The following is a 27,621-nucleotide window of genomic DNA, read 5'->3' on the forward strand; positions in this document are numbered from 1 at the left end:
GATCAGATTGAGCTGTGTACTTCACAGGAACGTGCAAGGAGTCGCTTTGCTGAGCTCCTAGTCTCCTACAACTAAATATCTTGGATCAGAAGCCCAACTTCTAAACTAATAAAGTTCTAGGACAGTTTAGGGCAAATAAACAACGGCCCAAGTTTCAACTTCTCCTTGCACATTCTTCTGGAGAGATTAGAGCTCAGTTCTGCCTATAATCAATGGGCCAGTACAATTTGCATGGCATGGCATGGAGAGCCTAAATGGGCCGGGGCCTAATACATTGGTACTGCTATCAGTCTATCACACACATAAAGAACGTTAGTAGCGGTTTTTGAATCACGGAAATGCAGAGAATTAGGTGGCCTTACACAGCAAACATGAACAACATGACATCTCAACATTACTAGTAAATCTCTGAGATTTTCTAAAAAGGAAAAACTAAATCTCTGAAAGAAGATTGATCAGAGAAGCACGGGGTTCATAGAAGGCCTCCAGAGGCACCTCTTTCGGCAAGGTTAGGCCAGAGCCCTCCGTCATGTCCACAAGATCCTCCCCAACTCTTTCCCAATCGAAGCACTGGATCATAGTTCCAAGAGCAAGGCCAACCATCTGCATGCCCAAGTTCTCCGCCGGACATCGTCGCCTTCCCATACCGAATGGGATGAACATCTTACCTTCAGTACTCTTCCCATTCTCAAACCTATGAAAAGCGAAATAAACATTATGCTATATGGCACCAAAATAACACACATTTCTATAAACAAGGAAATAAAGAATAGTTTGATGATACAATACCTTTCTGGGATGAACTTTTCTGGTTCATCCCACAGCTCAGGATCCCTATGGATTGCGAACGTATTCACTAGGAGCATTGTCCCCTTGGGGATATGGAACCCGTCCACCGTGCAGTCCGTTGAGGATTCATGAGGAACAAGGAGTGGTGCTGGTGGGTACAGACGAAAGGTCTCCATGATGATGCACCGAAGGTAGTGCAGCTTCGGTAGATCGGTCGCCTCGATTAGGCGCATTGGTTGCCCTATGCATGCATCGATCTCTTTGCGAGCTTTTTCCAGCACCGGAGGGTTGTTTAGCAGGAGCGACATAGCCCATTCGACTGTATCTGCTGATGTACTTGTTCCAGCTTCTAGGGAGCTCTTTAAAAAGCAGAGAAAGGACAGGTTAAATACTTCCATTTGTATTGTTCATTCACTAAAACTAGAAACACACCTCAAGGTAAAAGTTTCAAAGAAAGCAAACGGTTCAAGAGTCTAAAGATCAATGTACAGGAATTTCCCCAACGATGCCATTTTTGCTAAATATTCTTAAATTTTAAAGGCACCTCGCTATTAGGTGGCTTCTCTTTGAAGCCACCTAGAATCCTAAGTGCACACTCTAGAAAAAGAGAGAAATACTAAAAATTCTCACAAAAAAGCAAAACATCTAGCCATCAATAGGTAGACTCAAATCATCGTAGCCATTGGATCTATTATATTTTCTAAAAAATTACCCACCTATACCATTATAGAAATAGCTTAAAGTAATCCCCTAGATATAATTACCCACCTCTGCCATCATATAAAATAAATTAAAGTAACCACCTAATCTTCATCTAAATTACCCACTTATGCTATTATAAAAAAATAATTTAAAATAATCCCCTAAATTTGCAACTAAATTGCCCAGCACTAATACTTAAAAAATAACTTCAAGTAACCACTTATGAGCCACATATGCTATTATTAAAAATAACATGAGCTAACTCTGAATTTCATCCAAATCACCTTCATTAAATATATACCCCAATGTACACCAATATATAATTCTAATATACCCACTTATGCTATTAAAAAAATAATTTAAAATAACCCCCTAAATTTGCAACTAAATTGCCCAACACTGATACTTAAAAAATAATTTCCAGTAACCACTTAAATCTGCATCTATATTACCCACGCATGCTATTATTAAAAATAACATGAGCTAACCCTGAATTTGATCCAAATCACCTTCATTAAAAATATACCCAGTGTACACTAATATATGATTCTAAATTATCTATTTCTTACCCATATCATGATTTATAAAGATATAGATGAAGTGATGACAATATAGATTTCCATGTTAAAATTATAGCTCAAATATAGAGTCCATTAAATAAATTCAAACGCATCCTTGCAATGCAAATTGAAAAGTTAAAGATTATAAATATGGACAAAAAAATAGAGTAATTACTAATTAAAACCTATCATAATTGGATAAAGATAATAAGTATATATCTATATAAGTATTATGTTTAAATATTTAAAAAAAAGATATAGCTCAAGGTAATAGTTTTGTAGCAATGTGGACTCATTTTTTTTCCATTGGAGACTCTGCATTAGTTCTTACGAGACACACAAAAAAGAAATCCTAAAAATTCTCATAAAAATTAGAAACATCAAACATCAATCCTGTAAATCTTAATAATCATAGTCATTTGTCTATTGTATTTTCTACAAAGCTACCCACTGTTATTATTATGAAAATATTCTAAAGTAAACTCTAAATCTATATCTAAATTACCGAGATCCGCCATTATAAAAAATAATCTAAAGTAACCCATAGTCTTTGTCCAATTTACCCATGCATATCATTATAAAGCATAACTTAAAATGCTATTCTAAATTTGTATCTAAGTTACCCACGTATGTTGTTATTAAAAATAATCCAAAGTAAAAACCTAATTGATCAAATTATCTTCGTGTTCATCATACAAAAATGTCCAACAATAAACTAATATATGATTCTAAATTACCTATTTATATCATTATTAATACTTAAATAATAAGTTAAGGTATATCATGATGGGTATCACCATGTATACATGTATGCGAGGAAGTAATGAAAAATATTAATTTTTATGCTAAACACAATGTATGGACGTGCGATACAAAATGAAGAAAGTATGAATGTGGATGAAAAGGTGTATAGAGTACTTACTAATTAAAAATCAATCACAACTGGATAAAGATAAGTACACATCTATATGAGTATTATGTTGAAGTATTAAAAAAATAAGAGAATAGTAGGTAAACAATTTTGATTATTAGAAAATAGTCTAATTTCTAAATAATTTTTAAATATAATAGTTTTTAAAAATATTAACCTGTGCGGGAGCACGGGTTGATGGACTAGTGTACTATAATACCGCAAAGGAAACTCATGGACCCATTGTAATTTTGAGTAAGAATGAACTTCTTCACAAAATGAAATTCTCTAGCAAAACTCCTATCATAAAGTTGAAAATTTGCTAACCGAACAGGAAATCAACAAATAGCTAGAAGTTGCAGCATCTGCACACCCAACTAACCATACTCAGCTACTCTGCATTACTGCAAGTCTGGTAGCATTGCATTCCACCACAGGTAGATGTGCATTTCTCACATTGATATGGTTGTGACTTGTGAGCTTTTTCTTTCTTGAATCCAAAACCCTAACAAAATATTTGGTTTTAGCTTCCGAGACATTTATTCACTGAAAATTTATCTTACGGATACCGAGAAAACCAGATTTTGGTACCAAATCTTGATCCCAAAAAGGCTAAAAAGTAACTTAACAGAGTTGAACAAGTGGCACGAGGCATGCTTTTTTTTTTATGAAACAGGAGGGGATGATCCCCTACTGGATATATATTAAATAAAAGAGGAAAAAGCAAAGAAACAGTCTGAAAGGTACATTTCAAGAAACAAAGAAGGAAAAGAAGAAAATCAGAAAGATTACAATGTATACTCTAGCCATTCCAACATTGGTGGTTTCCAATCCTCGTTTACTCGAAGGATAACGTGAGTAAAAACAATCTTGAAACGCAACATGGCACCCTGAACTGATGGAATGATTCCTCTGAATATCCAGTCATTTCTTACCATCCAAATACACCAGCTCATGAGAATTATGATTTCCATAAAAAACTAAACTTGAAGCTGAGTTTTGAAGCTGTTGAGGATGGTGTAAAGCTCATATGACAAATTGGCAAATAGGCTTATATTGATCCAACATTCTTGGGCAAAAGGGCATTCTAGGAGGAGATGGAACAAAGTTTCCTCAATGTTATGCGGGCACAAGACACATGAGTAAGATGGTAGATTCATATATTTTCTTCGGAGTACATTCTTGTACTTAGTCTGTCGTTGAGGAGTAACCAGAAAAAGAATTTGTGCTTGCTCTAGCATTTAGATTTCCAAAGCCACCTGAAAACTGGGTGAATTTGGCGATGTCCTGAAAGTGTGCAATAGGCTTTTGATGAAGAGAAGTGTGGGTTGCCCCAGATATATGTCCAACAGTCTTGCTCATCATTGAATGAGATGGAATCCAAGTCTGCATCTAATTGTAATAACTGATCCATAGCTCGAGCTGTTAGAGGCAGGTTGAAAAGCTGATGCAAATCTGACAGCACATAAGCTTGCCTGATAGAGATATCATCCTTTTAGTGAAGGAGTATAGGTGCGGGTAAGTTTGTGCAGGAACCTTATTGTTCCACGAGTCATGCCAAAGTAAACATGTTACACCATTATGTACTGTTACTGATGCTAAACTCTTAAATTTGTCCAGAAGCTTGATAACAGTTATCAATTCCACCAAAAGGATCCTTTTCTTACTTGTTCTGGTAGCCTACCAGTAGCATAGTGTTTCTCCCGGATTAGATGAACCCATGGAATATCTACCCGGTTAAAGAATTTGTGGAATATTTGTGGAGATACACGAGGCATGCTTTGCTATCAAGACACGTGTACCATGCTTGCATCCACGTGTGGCCTAGTGCCCTAGTGCGACAAATATAGTAAGCTTTTGATAAACATCATGGATAAAACTCCAAAGTCTGACGTTGGATCAGCATGGTTCCAGGCTGTGGTGAGGGACAACAAGATGTCGGCAACGCCGTGCACGTGAGTGAGCAGTGTGTTTTGGAGATTGGATTTAGATCAAATGACCATTAATCCCGAAGATATCAAGGGACAGACTACATTCGAGTCGATCAGATGCAGAATTTTAATTCTAAAATCCCTGCACATACATTCAAATTTCAAACAAGACTGAATTTCATTCAGAAAATTCCACCCAAAAAAAAGTTTCTTGTAGAAAGTGATTAACTCACAATGCACAGGGTGCGGATGAGGTGGTCCGGGCAGGCCTCGGGGTCCTCGTTCTGCAGCGTCAGCAGCACCCCGATCATGGTCCTCCTGGCCGGCGCGCCCTTCTCCATCTCCTTCCTCTGCTCCTCGATTAGCCCCTGCAAGAACTTCGTCCGGCCCTCCCGGAGCCGCCACAGCCGCTGCCCCACCCCGACCACGTCCAGCCACCGCGCCCACGCCGGGAGGAAGTCCCACACCGTCGACGCGCCGCCGCTCAGCTCCATCGTCTCCTCCACCATCCCCCGGAACCACCGCGCCTCCTCGCTCACCTCCTCCTCGCCGGCGCCGCCGTAGTACGTCCGCGCGCACATCATCCCCATCATGGCGTTCATGAGCAGCTCGAACAGCCGCGACTTGAGCTCCACCCGCGCGCGGCCGCGGGCCGCAGCGCGGTAGAGGCGCCGCGCCATGGCCCGCGCCTCGCGCTCGTGGACGCCGGCGAACTGCTGCACCCGGAGCACGGAGAGGATCTCGGTGACGGCGATGCGGCGGACGTGGCGCCAGTAGGGCCCGTAGCTGGCGGTGCCCATGGTGGTCCAGTCGTAGGAGAGGATCCGCCCCGACGGCAGCCGGGGGCGGTCCGCGAACGCGACGTCGTGCGGGCCCAGGCACTCCTCGGCGGCCCGCGCCGACGACACGACGGCGATTCGGCGGGAGCCGAACCGGAGCTGGAGGACGGCGCCGTGGCGGGCGGCCAGGCGCGCCAGGGTGCGGTGGAGGGGCTTCTTGAAGAGGTGCAGGTGGCCGATGACGGGGAGAGCGACCGGCCCCGGCGGGGTCCGGCGAGCCCTGCTCCCGCGTCGTAAGGCTTGCGCCAGCGAGAGCAGCGGTGCCAGTAGGAGGAGGACAGTGGTGACGCCGATGGCGGCGTTCAAGGCATCCATGGTGGACAGTGGACTCGCTCACTCTGGTGAGTGGAAAACTAGCAAGAACCATGGATGGATCTACTGCTTGATCTCCATCGACCGCATGAATGCATGAAGCACTCGAATCCCGAGGATGAGGACAAAAAACATGGAATCAAAAAAAATATTATGGGACCGTTTCGTTTGAGCCCAAACCTACCACGCCATAATAGATTTATTTTTCTTCAAAACTGCACCAGAACTCCAGAAAAGTGTGATAGAAGTGCGAACCAATGGAGAACTTTGAATACAAAATGATCCCTTTTTTGAAAATACGGTTGGATAGATTATGGTCTTAGATGAATTTGGAAAAAAAAATCAATTCATTCAAATTTTAGATGTCAATTTTGGAAATTCATATCTTTGCAAAAGAAAAAGGAAATTCATATGTGGGTTCAAAATTAAAGAAAAAGAAAGGCAATCTCAGCTTGGGCCTGATTTTCTGGGCAGCTAGGCTATTGGAATGATAGCGGGCCGAGTGGAGAAAGAATTTGGCCTGGCTTAGGCCAGTTAGAAGACCCAGTAATCTTGGAAAATTATCGGAGGCGTCCTGAATCATTTTCATCTCTATAAATTTTTACCCCTTTTTTTCTCTTAGCCCCAAAACCCATAAAATCTCCAAAAGCAATCCTAAAAATGACTACCGATGCATCCTTTTGCAGGGTCTGGCCTAGTATCATTGCCATGGATTGATGGATGTTTGGTGTGGTACAGGATTTTGGGGATGGTTTTAGAAAATTTATTCAATTATTTGCTACTCTTGTAGGGGTGAGAGGTAACAAATTATTCACTCTAGCTGCTGTTATTAACACAGGTGGCCTCGCATGTCAGTGGCAAAGAATCGACACTTCTTATTTTCTTAACAGTGGTTTTAGAAAGAAGTCGGCTTTCATGTATGAATGGTCTCGTAGAGCACATTTTTAAGCAAATGTAGAGGGTGCATATTGGTCACACTGTTGATCTTTTGGCCATATTTCGAAAAGCAGTGTTATTAAACTAAAGATGGTCGGTGATGACTTTTACAGGCACCAATTCACACCCTAGGTAAATGTGAGCTTATTGATAAAAAAAAGATATATTATGATCAAGTTCTACTATTTGTAGCACGTTGATAATTTGCAGCAGGGCTAATACCAATGACAAGCTAGATGTTCATCTATTATTTTAAGTAGATACCAAAACTTTGTTTTTTCACTTTAGGCAGCACATGGGGCGACATAGTGGAAATATCAAACTTGTCTACTTCGGATGGTTGCTACAATTGACCAGGCTTTGTATGCCAAAAAGGTTTAATCCCGGTGCTGCAACTCTCGTGTGAGGAAAATTGGCCACCACATTTTTGTCATATTTTGGCTGAAAGAAAATCATGCAACACATATGTCACATGGGCCATGGCTGTAAATTTGTGTTATGACTTATGCCATAACTAGCAAGTCGATAGCTGTATTCATGAACCAAACACTGTTTATCAAATGTTAAAACTTTTGTTACTTCAGTATGGCAAGTTTGGCAACCGTACAAACATATCGTCGCAAGGTTTTGTTCATCGCCTGCTCATCTCGAACTAAAGCTTATATATGGTATAACATGTACACACGAGATGCCACCACTTCCGGCTTAGAAGTACTCTGCTTCGTCAATATTTCTGATCTGACAACCAAACGCTCACCTTCATCCTGTCATAGAGGACCCGCCCCGTTTGAAGCTCCACAGCTAAAGTTTAGTCTAATGTTGTTTAGTCTAATGTTTTGATGCTATTTAGTACATGCAAATATAAGCTAATTGTAAAACTAATTGCATAAGTCGTGACTAATTCGCGAGACGAACCTATTGATCCCAATTAGGGGGCGTTTTCTTCCACTGTCTTATTTTTAGCACGTGTTACATCGAATGTTTAGATACTAATTAGGAGTATTAAACGTAGACTATTTACAAAACCAATTACATAAGTGGAGGCTAAACGGCGAGACGAATCTATTAAGCTTAATTAAGCCTAATTAATCCATTATTAGCAAATATTTACTGTAGCAACACATTGTCAAATCATGGACTAATTAGGCTTAATAGATTCGTCTCGCCGTTTAGCCTTGTGGCGGAACCGCCCAACTTAAACTGGTTTAAATGCGCCTAATCGCTATCGGAACAGCAATTATCCTAAATGCACTTAAAACAGTATAAGTCCGGTAGTCCGTCGAGTGTCCCTAGGACTCCTCGAAAGATCCACGTCATGTCTCATAGCCATACACCAGGATCGCTTCCACAATGAGAAAGCATCAACAAACATTACATTTTTTTATAAAAATACTGAAGGTACGATATATTACAAACATAGATTGAAGAAACTTAACAGTGCAAGTTAATCCCTTGCTAAGAGCTAAATATAAACTAGTCCAGGGTAAGTAATTAAACATCTAAGTTTATTCTAGAGTATCATGAGACTCATAAGATACCCTAGATCTTCGGAGCTTCCTCTTCGGTGGGTCCTTGCTGGGTTTCTGAAAACAACAACAAAGGATCCCCTGAGTACGAAGTACTCAGCAAGTCTGACCCGTCTAACCAATATAATAGCTTTTCTGGAACTGCATGACAGTTGTTTAGTGCACTGGCTGACTCACATTTTGACAAAAGAGCTTACTAAAAGTGGAACCTTAACTTTGTCTTTTATTTTAATTTAGTTATTACCTAGGCAGTCTAGATAATGAAAAAGAAATACCTTTGCAAACAGTAGGAAATTAAGTCATACAACAAATTAATTTGGAAAGACATTGCATTCATGAGATTACACTACGATGCTCAACAGTGATCAAGTGCATTCATAATTGAGAATTGCGGCGATCCGGATCAATTTATATCCTGCAGGAGAGCACCCTGATCACCAGCTATGTACAACTGTACGGGTCGTACGTAACGACCTTTCGATTAGCAAACCCAAGGATTGGGAATAAGACTACCCGAACCCAGGGACGCACCCCCACATGGGACCCCACGTCTGGCCTGATCTCCATGTGAGTTTCAGGTTACGCCCCTGCCAATCTCCAGCACGTCAAGCACGGGTACGAAATATTCCCGATCGGAGAGTCTACTAACCTACCGGGCTTTACTGGTCCCATACCCAGTAAGCAACCAGGTGACATTCACTTGATCAAAGGTTAAGACAACGATCGGGCCTTAACCAAATTAATCTAGCAGACAGAACTACATCTCTAGCTTCTGTCCGCTTTTCAAAACTTCCAAACTATCTTTCCATATCCATCATGTATGACCCAACAAATTATCTTAAGGTTCAATAACCAAGTTACTTTAAGCACCTAAGCAATGCTAAGCATGGGTTAAGTACTAATCATTGAACAAGTGGCAAAGATGTCCTTATAACAAGGTAGGATCATGCACAAAAATGGGTTTCAATCAATTCCTAGACTTAATGCATTCATATATAGAAATTAACCAATAGTTGGACACATGAAATAATAACTCCAAAATAGATAAGTATAAATGCACCGGGGCTTGCCTGGGATCAACAAAGGTTAGTTCTTCAGAAAACCCCTTTAGTAAAAGAGGCACTTCAACATTTCGCGAACGCTGTCCATCTCCGGCTGAATTCCACGAATCCCACTTCAGGAGTCTTGACGTCTACAATTCAGTATATGCAGGAGTTAGAGATGCAAACTTTTGAATACCAGACTATACAACCTTCCTTCATGATAAAGTTGCAAGCCAACAGTGGCTACACAATTTATCATAATAAAGTTGCAAGCCAACACACAAAAATCCGAAAAGATTAACCCACCATTTTTATTTCCTTTACTAATCGTACCTTAGACCCTTTTCTTTTATTTTTAAAAGCATTATAATAATTTTCTAATCTCAAAACTTATTTCCTATGACTTAATAATGATTTGTGGATAATAAAGCATTACTCAAGTTTTATACATTTAATAATGTTTAAGCATTTATTTAAATACCTTAAATAAAAAGGCATTAAATAAATACCTAAATTTTTATTATTTTCCTAGGGTTTAAGAATTTTAATGCATAAAGGAAAATAAAACAATCCTAATAAAATTGGTTTCACTAATTTTGGGCATTTCTATAATTTCCTGTGAATTAAATGGTGAAAACCGGATTTAATCTATTTATCTAATAAAACAAAAACCTAAGGTTTATTCATAAACCCCCGGCCAAAACTTTTCTCACCCAGCTTGCTTCTACCCACCACTACTTCCACCTAGGACCCACCCGGCCTCCTACTTTCCTCCCCTTTTTTTCTTACTGACGAGTGGGGCCCACGGCTGGCACCTTTCCTTGGGCCGAAAAGTGGCCCGCCAGCTCTTAACCTGCGACGCGTGGGCCTCCCTACGGCAGGCCCTTTTGGGCCGGCTCCCCCTTCTCTCCTCCTTCTTAACCACCAGCCGGCCCATCTTTCTTTTTCCTTTTTCTTTCTCCGACGATCGGCCTGCTAATCCGGCCCACGGTCTTCCTTTCACCCACCGGCCCCTTCTTCTTTCTTCTCTATTTCCACCTGGGCTTCTTGGCCTACTTCCTTCCCAAGCCGACAATCAGCCCATCGACTCCCCTTCTCTTTTTACGCCGCGTGGGCCAGCTGGGCTGGTGCCTTCCCCCGGCCCAAGACGGGCGGCTGGCCTTTTCCTCTTTGCTGCCCCCCCTTGCGGCTGTCGTGCGGGCCCCCTTGGTCAGGGGCTTCTTCCTCCCCTGGCCAAGAACAGAGGCTCAACAGACCGACGGGGGCTCGCCGGCTGGCGGCTCGCCGGCGACGGGGTCGGGCCGGGGAGGCATCCCCAGGCCGCGGTGCACCCGTGGGCGGCGGCGGCGCCCTGCGAGACGGCCGGAGATGGCCTCTCCACGGCGGCAGGCGGCTTGGCCGGCTGCCGGCCGTGGCCTCGCAAGGCGACGGCACAACACGGTCCTCGGCCTCCTCCTATGGCTCCCATACAACCCAGCAACGCGACTAGGATCCAAACATTGAAGAGAAACGGACGGCACAGAAAACTCACCGGAGGATGGTGGTGGTGGCGGGCGGACCGGTACGGCGGTGATTACTGGCTCGCTGACGGGGAGATGAACCTCGATGGAGATGGAGGACGTCATGGCGGGGCTATTGAAGCTGCTGACGGGTGAAAACGTGAGGGGAGATGGCGGCGCGGTTGAGTTGGCCGGCGGCGGGCGCTGGTTTGCTCGAGCTCGGCTCCCGGCGATGTAAAGCGGCAGGGTGAAACGGATAGGCGCGGGAATAGCAACATCATGATCTTTCACCGTGCATAACATCCAGCTTGGCTCGTGGTAGGCGATGTGGCGCGGCCGTGGCCGTCACGCTGGCTGGCATGCGCGAGAGCCGGCGGCAGCACGGCACTGTCGCTCTGTTCCTTCTGTTCTTCTTTCTTCCTTCCAAACCGACATGTTCACGCCTCAATTGCTCAAAATGTTCCATCTCAACTCATAGAACTCCTTTAAGTAAACTTGTAGAGTAGTCCAAGTACTCCATTTGATAGATTGGCCTCCAACTGAAATAAGCACCCTAAGATCGAGATTTTGAAGCTCAAACTTTCTGTCAAAATTTCCTGTTAACTGAACCTCCACGATTCAGTTTCGACAGTCCTCAAGTGTGGTCATTTACCCTCCTTTGGACCCAATTTCAGTGGCCCAAACCTATGCCATATAGTCCAACCACTCACTATTTGTGCTCTACAACTAATAAGGATTCCATTTTGCACAAGAAACCATATAACTTTTACACTAGATTTTTCTGAAATTGGCTCCAAACATTGCTAACCAATGCTGTTTTTCAGACTTAGAATTATTTCAGCAAGGAGCCCGAAATCTGCTCATTTGCTGACTTTTGGCTCCATTTTGAATTCAAACCTTCCACTTTCTCTGGACGACAACATTTCATTTACCTTCTCCATAGTCCATATTTCACTAATGTCCAAAAATATCTGCTCACTTACAAGGAAAATTCTTCAGAATTTGGCTCCAAAGTCATGTACTCAACATCATTTTCAGACTTAGAAATTTCTCGCGTCTTCTCGGCTGAAATCAGCTCAACCTGCCATCTTTGGACTTCAGTATAAATGTGAATTCTCCACTTTCTCTGGCCCACAACATCTTACTCGGCTTGTCTAAAGACCATATTTCATTAATGTTCAGAAACGTTTACCCCCTTACATGAAAATTTATGCAGAAACCCATTTCGAAGTTGGGCACTCGTTATGATTTTCAGATTCGCATATTTTTGGACGGACAATAGTAACTTTGTTGATTCCTTCTTCGATTATATTTCCGAGAGGTCTAGGACTTGAATTAGATCCCAAACTTCACCCTTTTGAGTTCTAAATACTCTCAAGTCTCCATTTCATACCTTAGCCAAATTTATCCAAATTTGAAACTCCAAATTGCAGATTTGCTCAAATTTGACTTTGGCTCAAATTACCTTCCTCTAATCCAACTTCACCATTAACTTCTTAATGTTATTTTTAAGCTATCATTAACACTGGGTGTTACAAGCCTCCACTTATGTAATGGGTTTTGTAAATAGTCTACGTTTAATACTCCTAATTAGTATCTAAACATTTGATGCGACGGGTGCTAAAAATAAATTAGTGGAAGAAAACGGGGCCTTAGTCTATGATTAGCTCATGTTGTGCTACAATAAATATGTACTAATCATGGATTAATTAGACTTAATAGATTCGTCTCGCGAATTAATCACGACTTATGCAATTAGTTTTATAATTAACTCACATTTAATCTTTCTAATCAGTATCCAAACCTCCGAGGTGACCTGCCTAGATCCAACCACCACCAACTAAACACCAACGACTAGTACAATCGAAGATGACATGCATGTTGGTTTTTCTTCTTCAATGAAATCTTTGTTAGGAATACAGCTTGTTTTTTTTATGCCGCGCGCAAGGTTCTGTTCGCTGTGGTCTCTAGGCAAATTGCAAGATAAAGCGAAGGGCATGGTCCCTGTTATCCTGTACAACCTCGCAGGCAATAAAAAAATAGCTGAGAATGAACGGAAATAATTGAGGGGATGTTTGGATATTAGATGCTAGCAATGTTACATCGGATATTCGGATGCTAATTAGAGGACTAAACATGAGCTAATTATAAAATCAGTTGTAGAACCCCTGTGCTAATTCGCGAGACGAATCTATTAAGCCTAATTAATCCATCATTAGCAAATGGTTACTGTAGCACCACACTGTCAAATCATGGACTAATTAGGCTTAATAGATTCGTCTCGCGAATTAGACTCCATCTGTGCAATTAGTTTTATAATTAGTCTATGTTTAATACTTCTAATTAGTATCCAAATATTCAATGTGACAGGTACGACACTTTAGCACGGGGTATCCAAACACCCCTGAAAATTAGACGGCAATCGTATGGAGATAGGATCCTACACACGTCAGGCCTCTTTGGCATACTCGGCTCGGCGTCAGATCGAATCGAAGAGCAGAGTCCACTTGAGCAACGGCTGGAAATTTTCTTTCAAGCCTTTCAGAGCGCCGTCACCCAGCTCGTGCAACGTGAAGGCCGCAGGATGTCCTATCTTTCTCGGGCACTTGGCTACGCCCGACAAGAACAGCTCTATCTGATCTCCCCCTCTCTGTCTCAATCGGTGTTACTTTAGGTTGCTCGCAAGTTTGGTACACCGGTCCGAGAATTCTCCCCTTCTTCGTCTTCTTTATTTGCCGTAAAGAACTTGTGCCCTGCTGCATCTACAACTGCAACCTATCTGCTGAGCAGCAGAAGCAGTAGCGGCTATAGCAGAGGGACGTCATGGCCGCCGCGTCGCACAAGCCCCTGGGCGCGATCACCGCCGACGACCTGGCCGCCGCGGCGCCCGGGGTGGACGCCGCCGCGCTCCACGCGGCCCTCCGGCGCGCGCTCGACTCCCGCGCCGGCGCCGGGGACCCCGCCGCCGTGTGGGGGGAGCTCTGCAGGTCCCTTCTCCGCCCGGACGTCCCCTTCGCCGTCCACCGGATGCTCTACTACGGCTGCTTCGCCGGGTTCCCGTCCCCCACGCCGCCCGCCTGGACCCCCGACCCGTAAAGCTCCAATCTTTTCTTTCCAACACCCAGCTCGCTCGCCTCAATGGTTTTGCTTCTTCCGAGTCCCTTCTAACCTGCTGATTTTTCGGCAAAAAATTTCAGCAAGGAGGCGGCCTTGACCAATGTCGGCCGCGTCATGGAGGTGCGGGGGAGGGAGCTCCTCGGCGACGCGTACAAGGATCCCATCACCAGCTTCCCTGACCTCTACAAGTTCTCCAATGAGAACCCAGAGGTGACTGACAAAACGTGCATCTTTTGTTTTCGTTCATTGCTTCTTACTGTTTGCAAAGGGAGCTTACTGTCTCAGTTCGATCCATGGGTTCCACTAACAGGCGTACTGGAGGATGGTCTTTGAGGATATGGGTGTTGAGTTCAGTGTGGAACCGTCTTGCATCTGGAGAGAGAGCGATGCATATCCCGGTGGAGAGTGGCTACCGGGCGCTGAGCTGAATGCCGCCGCGAATTGCCTGAATGCTAAACCTGGGAGAAGTTCCCAGGATGTTGCCATTGTTTGGAGGGATGAAGGAAAGGATTCAGAACCTCTCAACTTCATGACCCTTGAGGAGTTGAGGAAAAAAGTTTGGTAATGATATCCTGCTCTAAAGAGTACTAATATAGTTTTGATCATAGCTATGATTTGATTCATTGCGATCTGATTCCATAACCAATTCTTCTTACTTTGCCAAGAACAGCCTTGTGGCAAATGCACTTGATGCCCTGGACCTGCCAAAGGGCTCTGCAATTGCTATCGACATGCCTATGAATGTGAATGCTGTTGTGATCTACCTAGCGATTGTTTTAGCAGGCTATGTGGTTGTCTCAATTGCAGACAGCTTTGCTGCACCTGCAATATCGACAAGGTTAAAGATATCAGAAGCAAAAGCAATTTTCACACAGGTAACTAGGTAACCCTGATGCTGCTGAGTTGATTCCGCCTGCAGTTACTTGTCTGATACTGTTTTTGAAGAGGAGTTTGTACTTGAACCAAAGCAATGATTTGGTGACACTGATATTATTTTCTATGCTAGGATTACATCCTTCGTGATGACAAGGAACTGCCGTTGTACAGGTGCATTTTTAAGTACAGAGGCCATACATCAATAAACTACATTATCAAAACATATTTCTCACATTATATCTTTATTTCTACAGTAGAGTTGTGGAGGCCAAGGCTCCTATGGCGATTGTGATCCCTGTAAGAGGATCTTTGCCAATAAAGGGACTGCGTGTTAGTGACCTATCCTGGCAGGATTTCCTTGGAAGGGTTAATGATACCAAGTGAGTTATTTTCTTATCATGTATTGAATTTGTGGACGAACCCACAACAGTCTTTCCTTGGAAGGGTTACTAATAACTCAAGTATTGTAGAGGCAATTGTTGAACAATCTCTGACACACTCTAACTGCAGAGCGATTTTATAACCTTGTGCTATGGCATGCTCATAATGCTCAATGTTCAACAATCTTACAAGTTTTTTGGTTAAGTAGTAGTAGTAGTATGGAAAGAATTTAGTCAATGTCTTGAAATCAACCTAGTTTACTTGGAATAACTTGATACTACCTGACATCCACTGACAGTTTTTTTTTTTGGAGGGTGGAAAATTATGCTGCTGTTAAGCAACCTGCCTACGCATTTACCAATATCCTATTTTCGTCAGGGACCACAGGCAAGATAATATTTCGATATTTTTTATCAGTCTTGACATGGTTTGCCCATATGCTATAATCAGCTATACAGCTGTGTACAGCAACACTGGCCAGCAGCAGATCCCATTTATGATATTGAGTTAATCAAATAGTGCATCTTTTAAAAATATTCTACAAAATTTTCCAACATTTCTTCATACTCAGGGGAGCCCAAGGCAATTCCATGGACACATATAACCCCCCTAAAGGCAGCTGCTGATGGTTGGTGTCACATGGATATTCGTAAAGGAGATGTTGTTGTGTGGCCAACTAATCTTGGTTGGATGATGGGTCCCTGGCTTGTATATGCCTCCTTACTGAATGGAGCTTCCATGGCTCTGTATAACGGCTCCCCAAATAGTTCAGGCTTTGCAAAGTTTGTACAGGTACAATTAAAAGACACCTCAATTCTCAAAATTAGTATCAGGAATTGTGGACCACCTCATAATTGTGGGCAGATACATCATGCTAGGAGGATAAGGATTTTTACCATATATCAACGCCAAAACACTTAAAACAAAACTGAATGAGCAAAAATTTCGTATGCATGATTTGCTGTTCCAGTTTATCCTTTTTGGGTACTCATCATGATTCATGAATCTGACTGGCTTGGCATGCTTCACCCATGTTTGTGGATCTTAGGAAAAATGAATAGTGCAGACTGGAAACTGTCCTATTTGTTCTCTTTTGATGAATATTGCTCTGTGATGTCTGCTTTTAATTAAAACTTTAGCTTACTGATATTCCATTCATTCATTGCAATGTCATCCCTACATTACATTTTCTTCATTTCATTGCAATCTCATTCCTACTTTTATTTTTAGAAAAGGGAAATCTCATTCCTTACATTAATTTACAGGATGCTAAGGTAACAATGCTTGGACTGGTTCCCAGCATCGCCCGTACATGGAAAAATACAGATTGTACAGCTGGATTTGACTGGTCCGCCATCCGGTAATTTTTGAATTGCTCCACTCTCCAGATTTTTTCTGCCTTAACTTGCATACCTCGTATGGTATGCAGTTTCTCACTGGTTGTGTTCATTATATACAGATGCTTTAGCTCATCTGGGGAGGCGTCCAGTGTGGATGACTATTTATGGTTGATGGGAAGAGCTTGCTACAAGCCAGTAATTGAATATTGTGGAGGCACAGAGATTGGAGGAGGATTTGTTGCTGGATCTTTGCTGCAACCTCAAGCGTTGTCTGCATTCAGCACACCTGCCATGGGCTGTAACTTGTTTATTCTTGATGGCAGCGGGAATCCCTTGGTAAGTATATCATGGAATATGATTTTCCTTGCATGCACTTTCTTTTCATTTTTTATATATGTCCTGTTAGAATATCTGCTATGCAACCGAGTTCCAGGATTGTTGGGCTCGTAGAGATTTAGGAGATCTTGTGTGTAACGTGTAGTTGTTGACATGGTCCGGCTTGTTAAAGATAGAATAGATTTAGATGTTGCCTTGTATCTTAAGTCGTACAACAGCCAGACCTAGATCGCAACTACTTCATGTATATCTCCCTGGGTGTTTTGCCCCTATATAAACACGCATCGTGGCAATGCCGAGGTCAGGCAACCACGTTCTACCATCTTTTACATGTCCTTCTTGTAACCAATTTACATAGAGAGCATGTGTTCCTTGGTTTGTAACTTTAAATCATTTTTAAATGCCATAGGCATCAATATTTATGTCAGCATTAACCTGACATTAGGTCCTACCACATCCTACTACCGCTTGCATATTCTTCAAATAGATGCTTGTTTACTAGTAGTCTTCAAATAGACTGTTACAACTTAGAACTGGTATCTCACGACAAATGAAAAGGAACTGTCAGAACTGATGTTGACTATTCTTCAAACTTGCAGCCACAGGATTCGGTGGGTATTGGTGAACTTGCACTTGGTCCAGTTTTATTTGGATCATCAACAACACTACTAAACGCTGATCATCAGGAAGTTTATTTTAACGGGATGCCGGAATGGAAGGGGAAAGTATGTATGGTGTTCTTGGCTTGTTTCTGATGCATTAAGGTTTAGACTGACCTCTGTAAACATGCAGGTCCTCCGCAGACATGGAGATGAATTTGAGCGTACTTGTGATGGATATTATAGGGCTCATGGGCGCGCTGATGACACAATGAACCTTGGTGGCATTAAGGTATATCATGCATTGTGAATTTGTGGTAATATGCAACTACACATCAAAATGTATCATTTCGCGGTCCACTCAACAAATTTTATGGTCACTTCCAGGTTAGTTCCATCGAGATTGAGAGGATCTGCAACAGAGTGAATGATGCCATCCTTGAAACAGCTGCTATTGGGGTTCCGCCTATCGGTGGTGGCCCTGAACAACTAACCATAGCCGTCGTCTTGAAAGACCAGAGCTCACAAGTAGAGGACTTGAACCAGCTGAAACTAGCATTCAATGCGGCTCTGAAGAAACTGAACCCTCTCTTCAAGGTGAGTCCATTGTTCATGCCGATTTGTCGCTGACTGCATCCAAATTTTATGTGGCAAAAACCAGAGGCGTCACCGAGCTCTCTTTGCTTCCCTCTGTACGCAGGTTTCTTCTGTAGTCGTGGTTCCATCGCTCCCAAGAACAGCCTCGAACAAGGTCATGAGGAGAGTCCTGCGCAAGGAGTTCACCCAAGCAGCACAGGCGAAAAAGTCAAAAATCTAGATAGAATTTTACTTCCTGCAAATGTACCTCAAAAAAAGAGCTATACAGCAAACTGTGCATATCAATATACATAGGCCCTCCAACATCCAGTTGTTTATTTACCTCCAAAAAAGAGGTATGAGGTGTATTCATATTTCGGGAAAAGAAATGAGCTGTATTTCCTGGGATTTGTTCACTTGATGTGAACCCACAGATGAGGTACTAATAAAACATTCATGGTATCGTTTGCCCTTGCATGAATTTTCTCTGAAGGCATTCTTAATTTCTGCTAGTCAAGTAAACGCAAGAGCTATTAGCACTATTTTTTTTTTTTTGCAAAAAGAAGGAAAACAAACACTTTTGGAAGGGCTCCAGTAATTCACATCCGGAAGATCCTACGACCAGCTGCAGGTGAAGAGCTCAACTCAGAACACAGAGAGGACCTGTGCGGATCGGATGGCATGGTCGTCGTTTTCGTGACACGTTTTCAACAATCCGACGGAGATGGCAGGTTGCCGGCGGTTGAAGGGCATCACCGTACGGCAACAGGCTCTTGTGCTGTGCCGGTAATGAACATTGAGCAGACGAAGGATGTGCTTGCCTGACCCCGACAGGCTCTTCTGTTCATTCATTCGAGGGAACACTCATCCTTTGATGTTGGCCACTGCAGTAGTAGTGTAGTACCAATTACCATGCCTTGATTTAACTCGAATAACCCTATTTATCGCCTTTTGTCGACGCCTTGCATGAAATTAAATGTGCCAATAAACAAATTTGCTCCTCTAATTAAACAATTGCATTAGGCCCGGAGTTAGGTGCGAATGACCTGCGTTGGATTGCTCGGAAGTCGGAACAAAACACTCTTGTCAAGTTGTCATCGGACGGCTCTAGGATACGGGCTCACGGCTGCGTGCGCGAATGGATATCATCAATCATGGTCCACAAATCGCAGCTGCTCCCCAATTGTAGCTTGCCATCGTGTAAACTCGAGCCTGGGATCCGGGCCTACATGTCAGTCAGCAACAGTCTCGCGAGGGACTCGCATAGTCGCATGTGTCATGTGTGCTGTGCTCGCTGCTCACCTGCGCAGGCTGCGCTGCTGGCAAATTGACCTGGCACACGTAGCGGAGGCCGGAGAGCCAGCCAGGCGTCTAGCGGCTAGCGCTTCATCAGCAAAGCAACCGCCACCCGCAGGGCCTGGGCGCCTGGCGGCCCGCCGCCTGCGCGGCGTGACGGCATTTAAAGGCGGGGGCGCATTGACCGACGCGCTCGCCAACCGCACCTATCACCGGCCCTCTCCGCCGCATTCACCAGTCACCACCTCGTACGCGATGAGCTAGAGAGCCCGTCGTCGTCTCCACTCTCTACCAGTCTCCTGTTACGCGACTTGTGATCAGGCACCGGCGGTGTCGTGTTCGATCTCTGGTGCAGGAACCTGGAAGGGACCGGGCGGCGGTGGCGATGGGGAAGCTGGCGAGGCTGGTGGACGGCATCAAGGACAAGCTGGCCGGGGCCGGCGGCGGGAGCAAGGCGGCGGCGGCGTGGTACGACAAGGTGGACAAGACGGACAGCATGAGGGTGGAGATCAGGAGCCGCCGCGCGCGCCAGCTCATCGCCAAGAACCTCGCCGCCGCCGACGACATCGCCGGCAGCAGCAGCCCCCACGGCGGCGGAGGCGGAGGCGGGGGCAAGAAGAAGAACAAGAAGAAGCGGTTCTTCGGCCTCTGAATTCTGATCGACAAGATGATCGATCGTTCGGTTCCCTTGGCGTCGATCTTGCCGTCAATAATCTTCTTGATCGTCGTCCGTGTAGCTAGCTAGATTCCGGAAACCATCCGTGCGTTCGCGCGCGCCTTAGCATTCTATCTGGTTGTCATCTTCTCATGAGAAGAACTGAAATCCTCGTCCATTTCTGGTTAAGCGTCTGAAATCCAAATGGATTATGCAAATTTCTGCAGGTAGATGCAGATCATGAGTGGATTCGGATATTCATGACTACGAATATAGATTGGCCGTATTTTTAGGTGAAGTTCTAGGTGTTATAAAATCACATCAACTCTGGATTAATTTTTGTTCTTCCTCTTAATGAAACACGTTCTCGACTTCATCTTCGGACTTCGTTAAACAAGGTATTGCACAATGCAGCGGGTTAGAAGCTTGAGCGCTCCCTCTTTATCAGCTCAGTTGCGCTTGTTTTGCTCGAAAGGGGAGTTGTCACATGGATAAGCCCATACTCACCGAAAGGCATTAGGCCGCCGACAACAAAAGAAAACAGTTGAACGTGGCCCATTACAGAGTGTAAGCCCAGCTGAGCTGGCCCAGAAAAGAGCCGATCGGCCTCACGACGACCCATCAACCCGTCCCCGTCTGCCCCGTCGCTCCCTATCCAATCCTCCCCCCTCCTCCCTCTCCTTCCTTCCCCCCGCGGCGGTCGCGCTCGCGGCAAGACAAGCCTCCCTCTCCTCGCCGCGGGCGCCGGAGATGCAGGCCACGGCGGCGGCCTTCCTCGCCCGCCCGCACCCGGGGCTCCTCCGGTGCGCGCCCCTGCCTGAAACCCCCTCTCCTCGCTCCCTCGCAGCCGCTGCTGCCTCTTCTCGCGGGTGGTGCTGACACGGTCTCGTGGCTTTTTGTTGGATTCAGCATCGGACGATGGGGCACGGGTGGGCCCGCGTTGGTGCGCGGCGGCATCGTCGCGCTTCCGCCGCGGCTGCGGGGCCCGCGGTGCTCCATCAGCCTATCCATCGGCGGTGGTGGCAGCGCCAGCGAAGACCGCGGGTTCAGCTACGGTAAGAGGCGTTCAACTCGCAGCATTAACTTCGACCTGAACTTCTCTGGTTTCAGGGGATGATAGATGATACTGTAGGTTGGCTTTTGGGTTGCCGATGCATGCAGCATTAATGTGTGGTGGTGCAGTGGCCTTGAGTTGGCAGACCCGTATCGTTTGGTGTTAACCAGTGCTACAATGCATAATGCTCAGGTAGTGTTTAGTTATAGACTGTAAACGTAAACGCAAATGGAAATGAAATACAGCGCTAATGGTAATGGATGGATCCGATTCCTAATTTTGTTTTTTGTTTGGTTCAACACTGTAAACGCAAACAGATACCAGAGTTATAGTTAAAGGGGAAGGCAAGTCACGAGGATCTGGCCGCAGTCCGTTTACAGCCGATGGGCAGCGGTAACGATTTTGAATGGGCTATAATCTGATTAGAGGGTAATGGATTACAAGCCATGCTGAAACGAACACATGTAATGTAATCTCTTACCTTCTGTAATCTACTTACATTACAAAACTGTGAACCAAACGCTATCTCAGTGTTACCGTGATGGATTTGAGGTTGGTAGGTGGTGAGATATAGGATGGATTGGGGAGAAGCCTGTGCAGTTTTGCTGAATTTTTCTACTTCAGGCTTTGTAGTGGTAATTTTAGAAAGGGGTCAGATGTTTTATGGGGACAACTATGCGGCACTAGTTTGGAAGGCCTCTGTTGCAAAAATGTGACTGGTGGCTTGGTAATTGGAACCATATTGTTGTTGTTAGGTTGTCCACATTGAAGTGGGCCATGCCTTTAAGAGTGTTCACTTAACCAAAACAGATCAGTGAGGAGTGAAAATATTTTTACTCTGTACTTTAAGGAGACTTAACTGATTCAGTTTAATTTCGTTTCTCTAGTATGCGCATGTGCTGTCACTTGATCAAAGCCTTGTGTAGCAAGTAACTTCTTATGCGAGCACCTGCAACTGGTAAATTATGGGATTTCTTTTAGCTTGTGATGTCAATTCTTTTTACTTGTCCTATGCACCTGAAAATCGAAAAGAAAATACATAGAAAGATAGTATCTTACATTCATTTCATTGTAACAGCATACATATGTTTGAATTTAGTTGTTTGCACAGTTCTGTTTCTTACAATGCCCAGTTCATGATTTGGTTTCTTATAATATACTCCCTCCGTTCCAAAATGTAGGTCGTTTTGGCTTTTCTAGTTACGTAGATGTTATGCACCTAAATATAGGGTTATGTCTAGATACATAACAAAGTCTATGTATCTAGAAAAGCTAAAATGACCTACATTTTGAAACGGAGGAAGTAGTAGTTTTAGACTCCATTTATTAATGAATTCAGTAGAACCTTGTAATGTTGCCAAATTTTCCACTTGAAGCTTTTCTTTTATGAAACCAGTAAGCCACTTGAAGCTTTTTAAGGGGATAATTTCAGAAAGGGTAGAATGTTTTTATGATGATTGAGCATGAAAATTGCTAGATGTTGCTTCAGATTAGAAAACCTAATCAATCCAGTTTGACTGCATTTCTCTCTAGTATAGGCTTCAGGTTTCCATAATTTTTTTATGGAAGCACCTATGCTATGTAAATCGTTGGACATTCTTGTAGCCATTGGGTCATTATTTTTTTACTAACATTAGCCTGTCTGTTCCTGTATTAAAAAACGAAAAAGCAACTTATAGAAAGACCACTTCCACCCAATTATTTGTCCCACACATATACACATATATTTGTGGAATTTAGTTGCCTGCATTAATTCTATGTCCCACAAGTCTCAAATTCTATCTTGGTTTCTTATGATATAGAAGAATCTTAGACTCTACAGTTTCATTTATTGCTGGATAACAATCGGCTTATATGGTATGCACCTCCTTTTGGTTATTAACAGAGCATGTTCCGGTGTTCCCAAGATACCGATTGCGAGATCCCTACAAGCTTCTTGGCGTTGATCGCGATGCATCTGAAGAAGAGATCCGAGGTGCAAGGAATTTTCTTGTTCAACAATATGCTGGTCATGAACCGAGTGAAGAAGCTATCGAAGGTGCTTATGAGAAGATTATTATGAAGAGCTACCAGCAGCGGAAGAAGACAAAAATCAATCTCAAAACCAAGTTAAAGAAGAGAGTAGAGGAATCTCCATCATGGGTCAAGGCACTGATTGGTTACTTTGAGGTGCCATCAATGGATATTATTTCCAGAAGATTGTTCTTCTTTGCTTTCATTGCTGGGTGGAGCATAGCAACTTCTGCTGAGAATGGACCTGCATTCCAGGTATATGCTTTGGTTTTCCTGACATTCTAAGGTCTATATTTTCTTGTTTGTGGTCATGTTTAAACTCCATGGCTTTCCTGGAAGCTGAGGTCTGTAGCTTGTGAAATTTCACATTACTTGTTGGTTTATTTGTCACTAAGCACCTTAGTGTTAAATCACACTTCTGCCATGCCTATGTTTATTTTCTTGTTTAACATCAACAGAACTTAGTAACCTGATGAATTTTATAACATCCATTGATGAATGATTCTTCAACAGCATTGGCATCTACCATCTAGTATACTATGAAAATACTATGAGTAGATCAGTAGATCTGAAATACTTTGCCATCTTGGTCATCAGTGAACTGATAAAGGGTTTGCATGTGCAGCTCGCGATATCACTCTTCTCATGTATATACTTCCTCAACGACAAGATGAAGAACCTCCTCAGGGCATCAACCACTGGGTACTGAAAGTTTCTTCCATCAGATGCCTTGAGTGGCCATCAACCTCTGCATGTTTACTCAATCTTTGTTGTTCCAGGTTTGGAGTACTTGTTGGTGGCTGGATTATCGGTTCTCTATTGGTCCCCCTGATCCCGACATTCATCATCCCACCTTCATGGTCCCTAGAGCTTCTCACCTCGCTGGTTGCTTACGTGTTCTTGTTCCTGGGATGCACGTTCCTCAAATGAAACTCTTTCGATCTTGTAAGCAGAAACCGTAGAACCATTTGGAAAAATTTTGTGATGACTGGCATCCCCGTATCTGAGTTCCAGAAAGTTTTTTGCACATGCTGACCTCACTCTCGAGCACGAAATCTCGGCCTTCTTTGATGAATCTTTTGGTCAGCTTATGTACACTATTGTTTTCTCTATGGTGACGGTGGACGGACGAAGGTGACATTCCTTCCTTCCAGCAGTCAATTTTGTGCTTTGTTTAGTGGACTACTGGGAGAACACAGATCTAGTTTGTATTTGCTCACATTCTGCAAGCATTGAAGCGAGGTCTGCCAAGTGCAGCGTTGTACTACTGATTATGTTGAATTGGTGTCACTCTAATTTGTTCGCTTATGTCATTTACAATCCTTGTACAGCCAGCAATGCTCGTCATGTCTATGGTGATATAAATGTTGGTTTTCAGCTGCATGCTCCTCTGGTAAGCAGCCTGTGGAGGAGATGAGCCAGGCCGAACCCAAATCTCGCGAGCTGGTTCACTGGGCCTCATCGTGCCATGGGCCCAACGGCCCAATAACTCGTGTCCTGCTGCACTTGTCCTTGGGCCGCCCGCCGCCGTATCTGAGCTGGGCTGTGGACTCTTAAACCGCCTCTTTTCTCTTGCTATTTATACTTCTGTTGGCTTGAGAGGTTGCAGATCTTCTTCAGTTCTTCAATCTAAACTCCGAGCAGAACGTATTTCTCTGCAGAGACTCCGCGCTCAACGCGTCAGGGACATGGCGGCGGACTGGCGGAGTCGGCCCCGACGGTGGCCTACCCGTGCCTTGTGCGCGGGCAGAAGGCGTTCAGCTTGCCCGACCAGAAGCTGCACCAAAACATTAGCATGCCTGAGCTGAGCGGGAACGCCTTCTTCGCGACGCCCCAGGGCTGGATCCTGGTCGTCCTCGGCAGCGGCTCCGACCGCTCATCACCTAGGGAAACCTACCTGCTCCACCCGCAATCAAGATCGAGGCTCGATCTGCCGCCGCTCGAAGACGAACACGACGAGCTCCCCGAGAGAGGCAGGTGCCTCCTGTCCGGCAACGACCCTGGCGGCCCGGGCTGCAGCGTACGCATCTTCGATCTCCAGAGCCCGGCGCTGTGGTTCTGCCGCGTCTCGGGGCCCCGGTGGTCCAACCACGTCTACGACATCGGGTCCTACGACCTCCCCGAGGAGTACTGCCCCGTCCCCAAGAGAAGCGGAACCTCTTCGACGTCGCCGCCGCTGGCGGGAGGTTCTTCTTCTTCGAGTCCGATTCCAGCAGCGAGCTCGGCACGCTGGACTTCACCGACGACGACGACCCCTAGCTGTCCCCAGCCTCGACGACGATCTGTACGGCGACCGTCAGCGGAGCTGCATCGTGGCGTCGCATCTCCTCGAGTCCTGCGGCGATCTGTATCTGGCCACCGTCACCTTCCACGACTTCTGCTTCGACCTGCCGGGGACGGTTCGCGTCTACAGGATGGATTTCTCGGTCCTGGCGTTCCGCAGGACCGACGACATTGGTGATCGCGCGTTTCTGCTTGGCGCCTCTAACTTTGGGGCCTCCTGCTCGGCGAGCGACCACGGGTTGAAGGCCAACTGTCTCTACTGGGTGAATCGCTTCAGCGAAGACCATGGCAATCTGCATGTTTATAACGTCAAGGATGGCAGCCTAGAGATCATCCAAACTTTTGGGAGCGCATCGACGGGGCAGAAACCGTTCTGGATTCTTCCAGCCGCCACTTAGTGGGTTCTTTTTTTCTGTTGGTTTGATGGTTTCTAAGAACATCAATCGTCTCAGGAATACTTACGGGGAAAACGTGACCATCTTTTATCAGACCTTCCAATCTTTTTTATACTGAAATAAGTATCTCAAACAGAAACAAATCTAGAAAATTAAAGAAAGACTTGTAAGGTTTTCTGTTCGAATATTTTGAAAAAGTTTCCAAATGAAGGGAATCTTTTGGAATAGTAGAGGTGTTAGTTACTTGGCTAAAATAAAATTTCTTACAGAGCAAAACTTAGATTTTATTGCTTTTTTAGAAATCGGCAAAAAAGATTTCTCCCAGCCGATGCTTAATAGCTTTTGTGGGGAAAGAATTTTATTTGGCATTGGATAGAACCACATGGGAGGTCAGGTGATATTTTGCTAGGAGTAAATCTAGATGTCCTAGATATTAGCAGTATAGACGAAGGTGATTTTTATGTCAAATTTCAAGTTAGAAACAAAAAAGATAACTTTAAGTGGGTGCTAGAGCAGCCCAACCTGAATTTAAAGAGACCTGAACTTGTCCATGCTTGTAGCAAAGAGAACTTGCCTATTATGCTTGGACGGGATTTTAATATCATTAGAAATCTAAGTGAAAAGAACAATGAAAGATATGATAGTAAATGGCCTTTTCTACCATAGATAGTTTAAATTTGAGGGAAATTGAGATGTCTGGACGTAAATTTATGTGGGCTAACTCATTAAAAAACCCGACATACGAAAGACTGGATAGAGTTCTTGTAAGCACGGAGTGGGAGCAAAAATTTCCTCTAGCTACAGTTGATGCCTTGGGCAGGGAGATTTCAGACCACACTCCCCTATTATTAAATACGGGAGAAGGAGATTAGCCCAGGAAACAACCTTTGTTCAAGTTTGAAACTGGGATGGCTTCTAAGGGATGTTTTTTTTGACATAGTGTCAAGAGTTTGGGTTAGTAAAAGGAAAGGCAACACATCATTGCAAATCTGGCAGAATAAAATTAGGAGGCTGAGATAATTTCTAAGTGGATGGGCAAAGAATATGAATGGTACATATTAAAAAAAACAGGAGCTTCTTAGAAAGGTATCAGAACTAGATATAAAGGCAGCAACACAGCTGCTAAGTCAGCAGGAAATTGATTTAAAACAAAACATCAAAGATAGGTTGACACAACTCCTTAGAGAAGAAGAAACCAAGTGGTCCCAACGGGCTAAAACCACTAAGATGTTGCAATGGGACAGTAATACCATGTATCTTCAGCTGGTAGCAAATGGCAAGTGAAGAAAAATTAGAATTTTCCAGCTTGAACAGGAGGAGGGGATAATTGAAGGTGATGAGAATCTTAAGAAGTTCATCACAAAGTATTACAAGGAGTTATTTGGACCTCAAAAGAGGAACAATTTCTCTATGATTGAATCTATGACTGAGGATATCCCTCAAGTGTTAGATGCAGAAAATGAGTATGGCGGAACCGCCTAAATTAACCTGACCAAAGTGCACTTAAGTCGCCTAACACGCGATCATGCACCTTAAACAAGTCAACTTAGTTGTCCATCGGATTTCATCCAATAAACCACTTACTCAGGATCAAGAAAGCATTGCTCACATGAAGGTGAGTGGTTACAGAGATTACAACATTCCGTTCACATT

The 27,621-nt window shown here is 44.1% G+C and overlaps 4 protein-coding genes and 1 pseudogene across 6 annotated transcripts; 4 read left to right on the plus strand and 1 right to left on the minus strand.

Annotated features, from left to right (window-relative positions):
- Window positions 1-232: 232 nt before the first annotated feature.
- Window positions 233-6,227, minus strand: LOC117842351 (cytochrome P450 81Q32). Of its 2 annotated transcripts, XM_034722763.2 has the most exons (3): window positions 5,126-6,211; window positions 790-1,148; window positions 233-694 (listed from the first exon to the last, which is right to left on the minus strand). In XM_034722763.2, the coding sequence occupies exons 1-3, from the start codon at window positions 6,044-6,046 to the stop codon at window positions 433-435; spliced, it is 1,542 nt and encodes a 513-aa protein (XP_034578654.1). In that variant the 5' UTR covers window positions 6,047-6,211; the 3' UTR covers window positions 233-432. The 2 variants fall into 2 exon arrangements, with proteins under 2 accessions (XP_034578654.1, XP_034578655.1); XM_034722764.2 differs by lacking the exons at window positions 233-694; window positions 790-1,148 and adding an exon at window positions 1,156-4,436 and having other exon boundaries at window positions 5,126-6,227.
- A 7,355-nt stretch (window positions 6,228-13,582) lies between these two features.
- On the plus strand, window positions 13,583-18,749 carry LOC117845616 (probable acyl-activating enzyme 17, peroxisomal). 2 transcript variants are annotated; one of them, XM_034726682.2, is made up of 14 exons: window positions 13,583-14,139; window positions 14,245-14,374; window positions 14,475-14,725; window positions 14,835-15,039; window positions 15,171-15,211; window positions 15,295-15,420; window positions 15,720-15,808; window positions 15,993-16,213; window positions 16,687-16,781; window positions 16,881-17,097; window positions 17,697-17,822; window positions 17,890-17,988; window positions 18,084-18,293; window positions 18,397-18,749. In XM_034726682.2, the coding sequence occupies exons 1-14, from the start codon at window positions 13,871-13,873 to the stop codon at window positions 18,511-18,513; spliced, it is 2,196 nt and encodes a 731-aa protein (XP_034582573.1). In that variant the 5' UTR covers window positions 13,583-13,870; the 3' UTR covers window positions 18,514-18,749. The 2 variants fall into 2 exon arrangements, with proteins under 2 accessions (XP_034582573.1, XP_034582574.1); XM_034726683.2 differs by having other exon boundaries at window positions 13,585-14,139; window positions 15,735-15,808.
- Window positions 18,750-19,521: 772 nt separating this feature from the next.
- LOC117846282 (uncharacterized) lies at window positions 19,522-20,478 on the plus strand. Its single transcript, XM_034727422.2, has one exon. The coding sequence runs from the start codon at window positions 19,954-19,956 to the stop codon at window positions 20,218-20,220; it is 267 nt and encodes an 88-aa protein (XP_034583313.1). The 5' UTR covers window positions 19,522-19,953; the 3' UTR covers window positions 20,221-20,478.
- Window positions 20,479-20,869: 391 nt separating this feature from the next.
- On the plus strand, window positions 20,870-24,557 carry LOC117846333 (protein CHAPERONE-LIKE PROTEIN OF POR1, chloroplastic). The gene is made up of 5 exons (XM_034727477.2): window positions 20,870-21,026; window positions 21,133-21,278; window positions 23,163-23,545; window positions 23,916-23,992; window positions 24,070-24,557. The coding sequence occupies exons 1-5, from the start codon at window positions 20,974-20,976 to the stop codon at window positions 24,218-24,220; spliced, it is 810 nt and encodes a 269-aa protein (XP_034583368.1). The 5' UTR covers window positions 20,870-20,973; the 3' UTR covers window positions 24,221-24,557.
- A 369-nt stretch (window positions 24,558-24,926) lies between these two features.
- On the plus strand, window positions 24,927-26,061 carry LOC140222064 (uncharacterized; annotated as a pseudogene).
- The last annotated feature ends 1,560 nt before the right edge of the window (window positions 26,062-27,621 follow it).

The sequence above is a fragment of the Setaria viridis genome, chromosome 2 (genome assembly GCF_005286985.2).
Source record: "Setaria viridis chromosome 2, Setaria_viridis_v4.0, whole genome shotgun sequence".
NCBI lineage: Eukaryota > Viridiplantae > Streptophyta > Magnoliopsida > Poales > Poaceae > Setaria > Setaria viridis.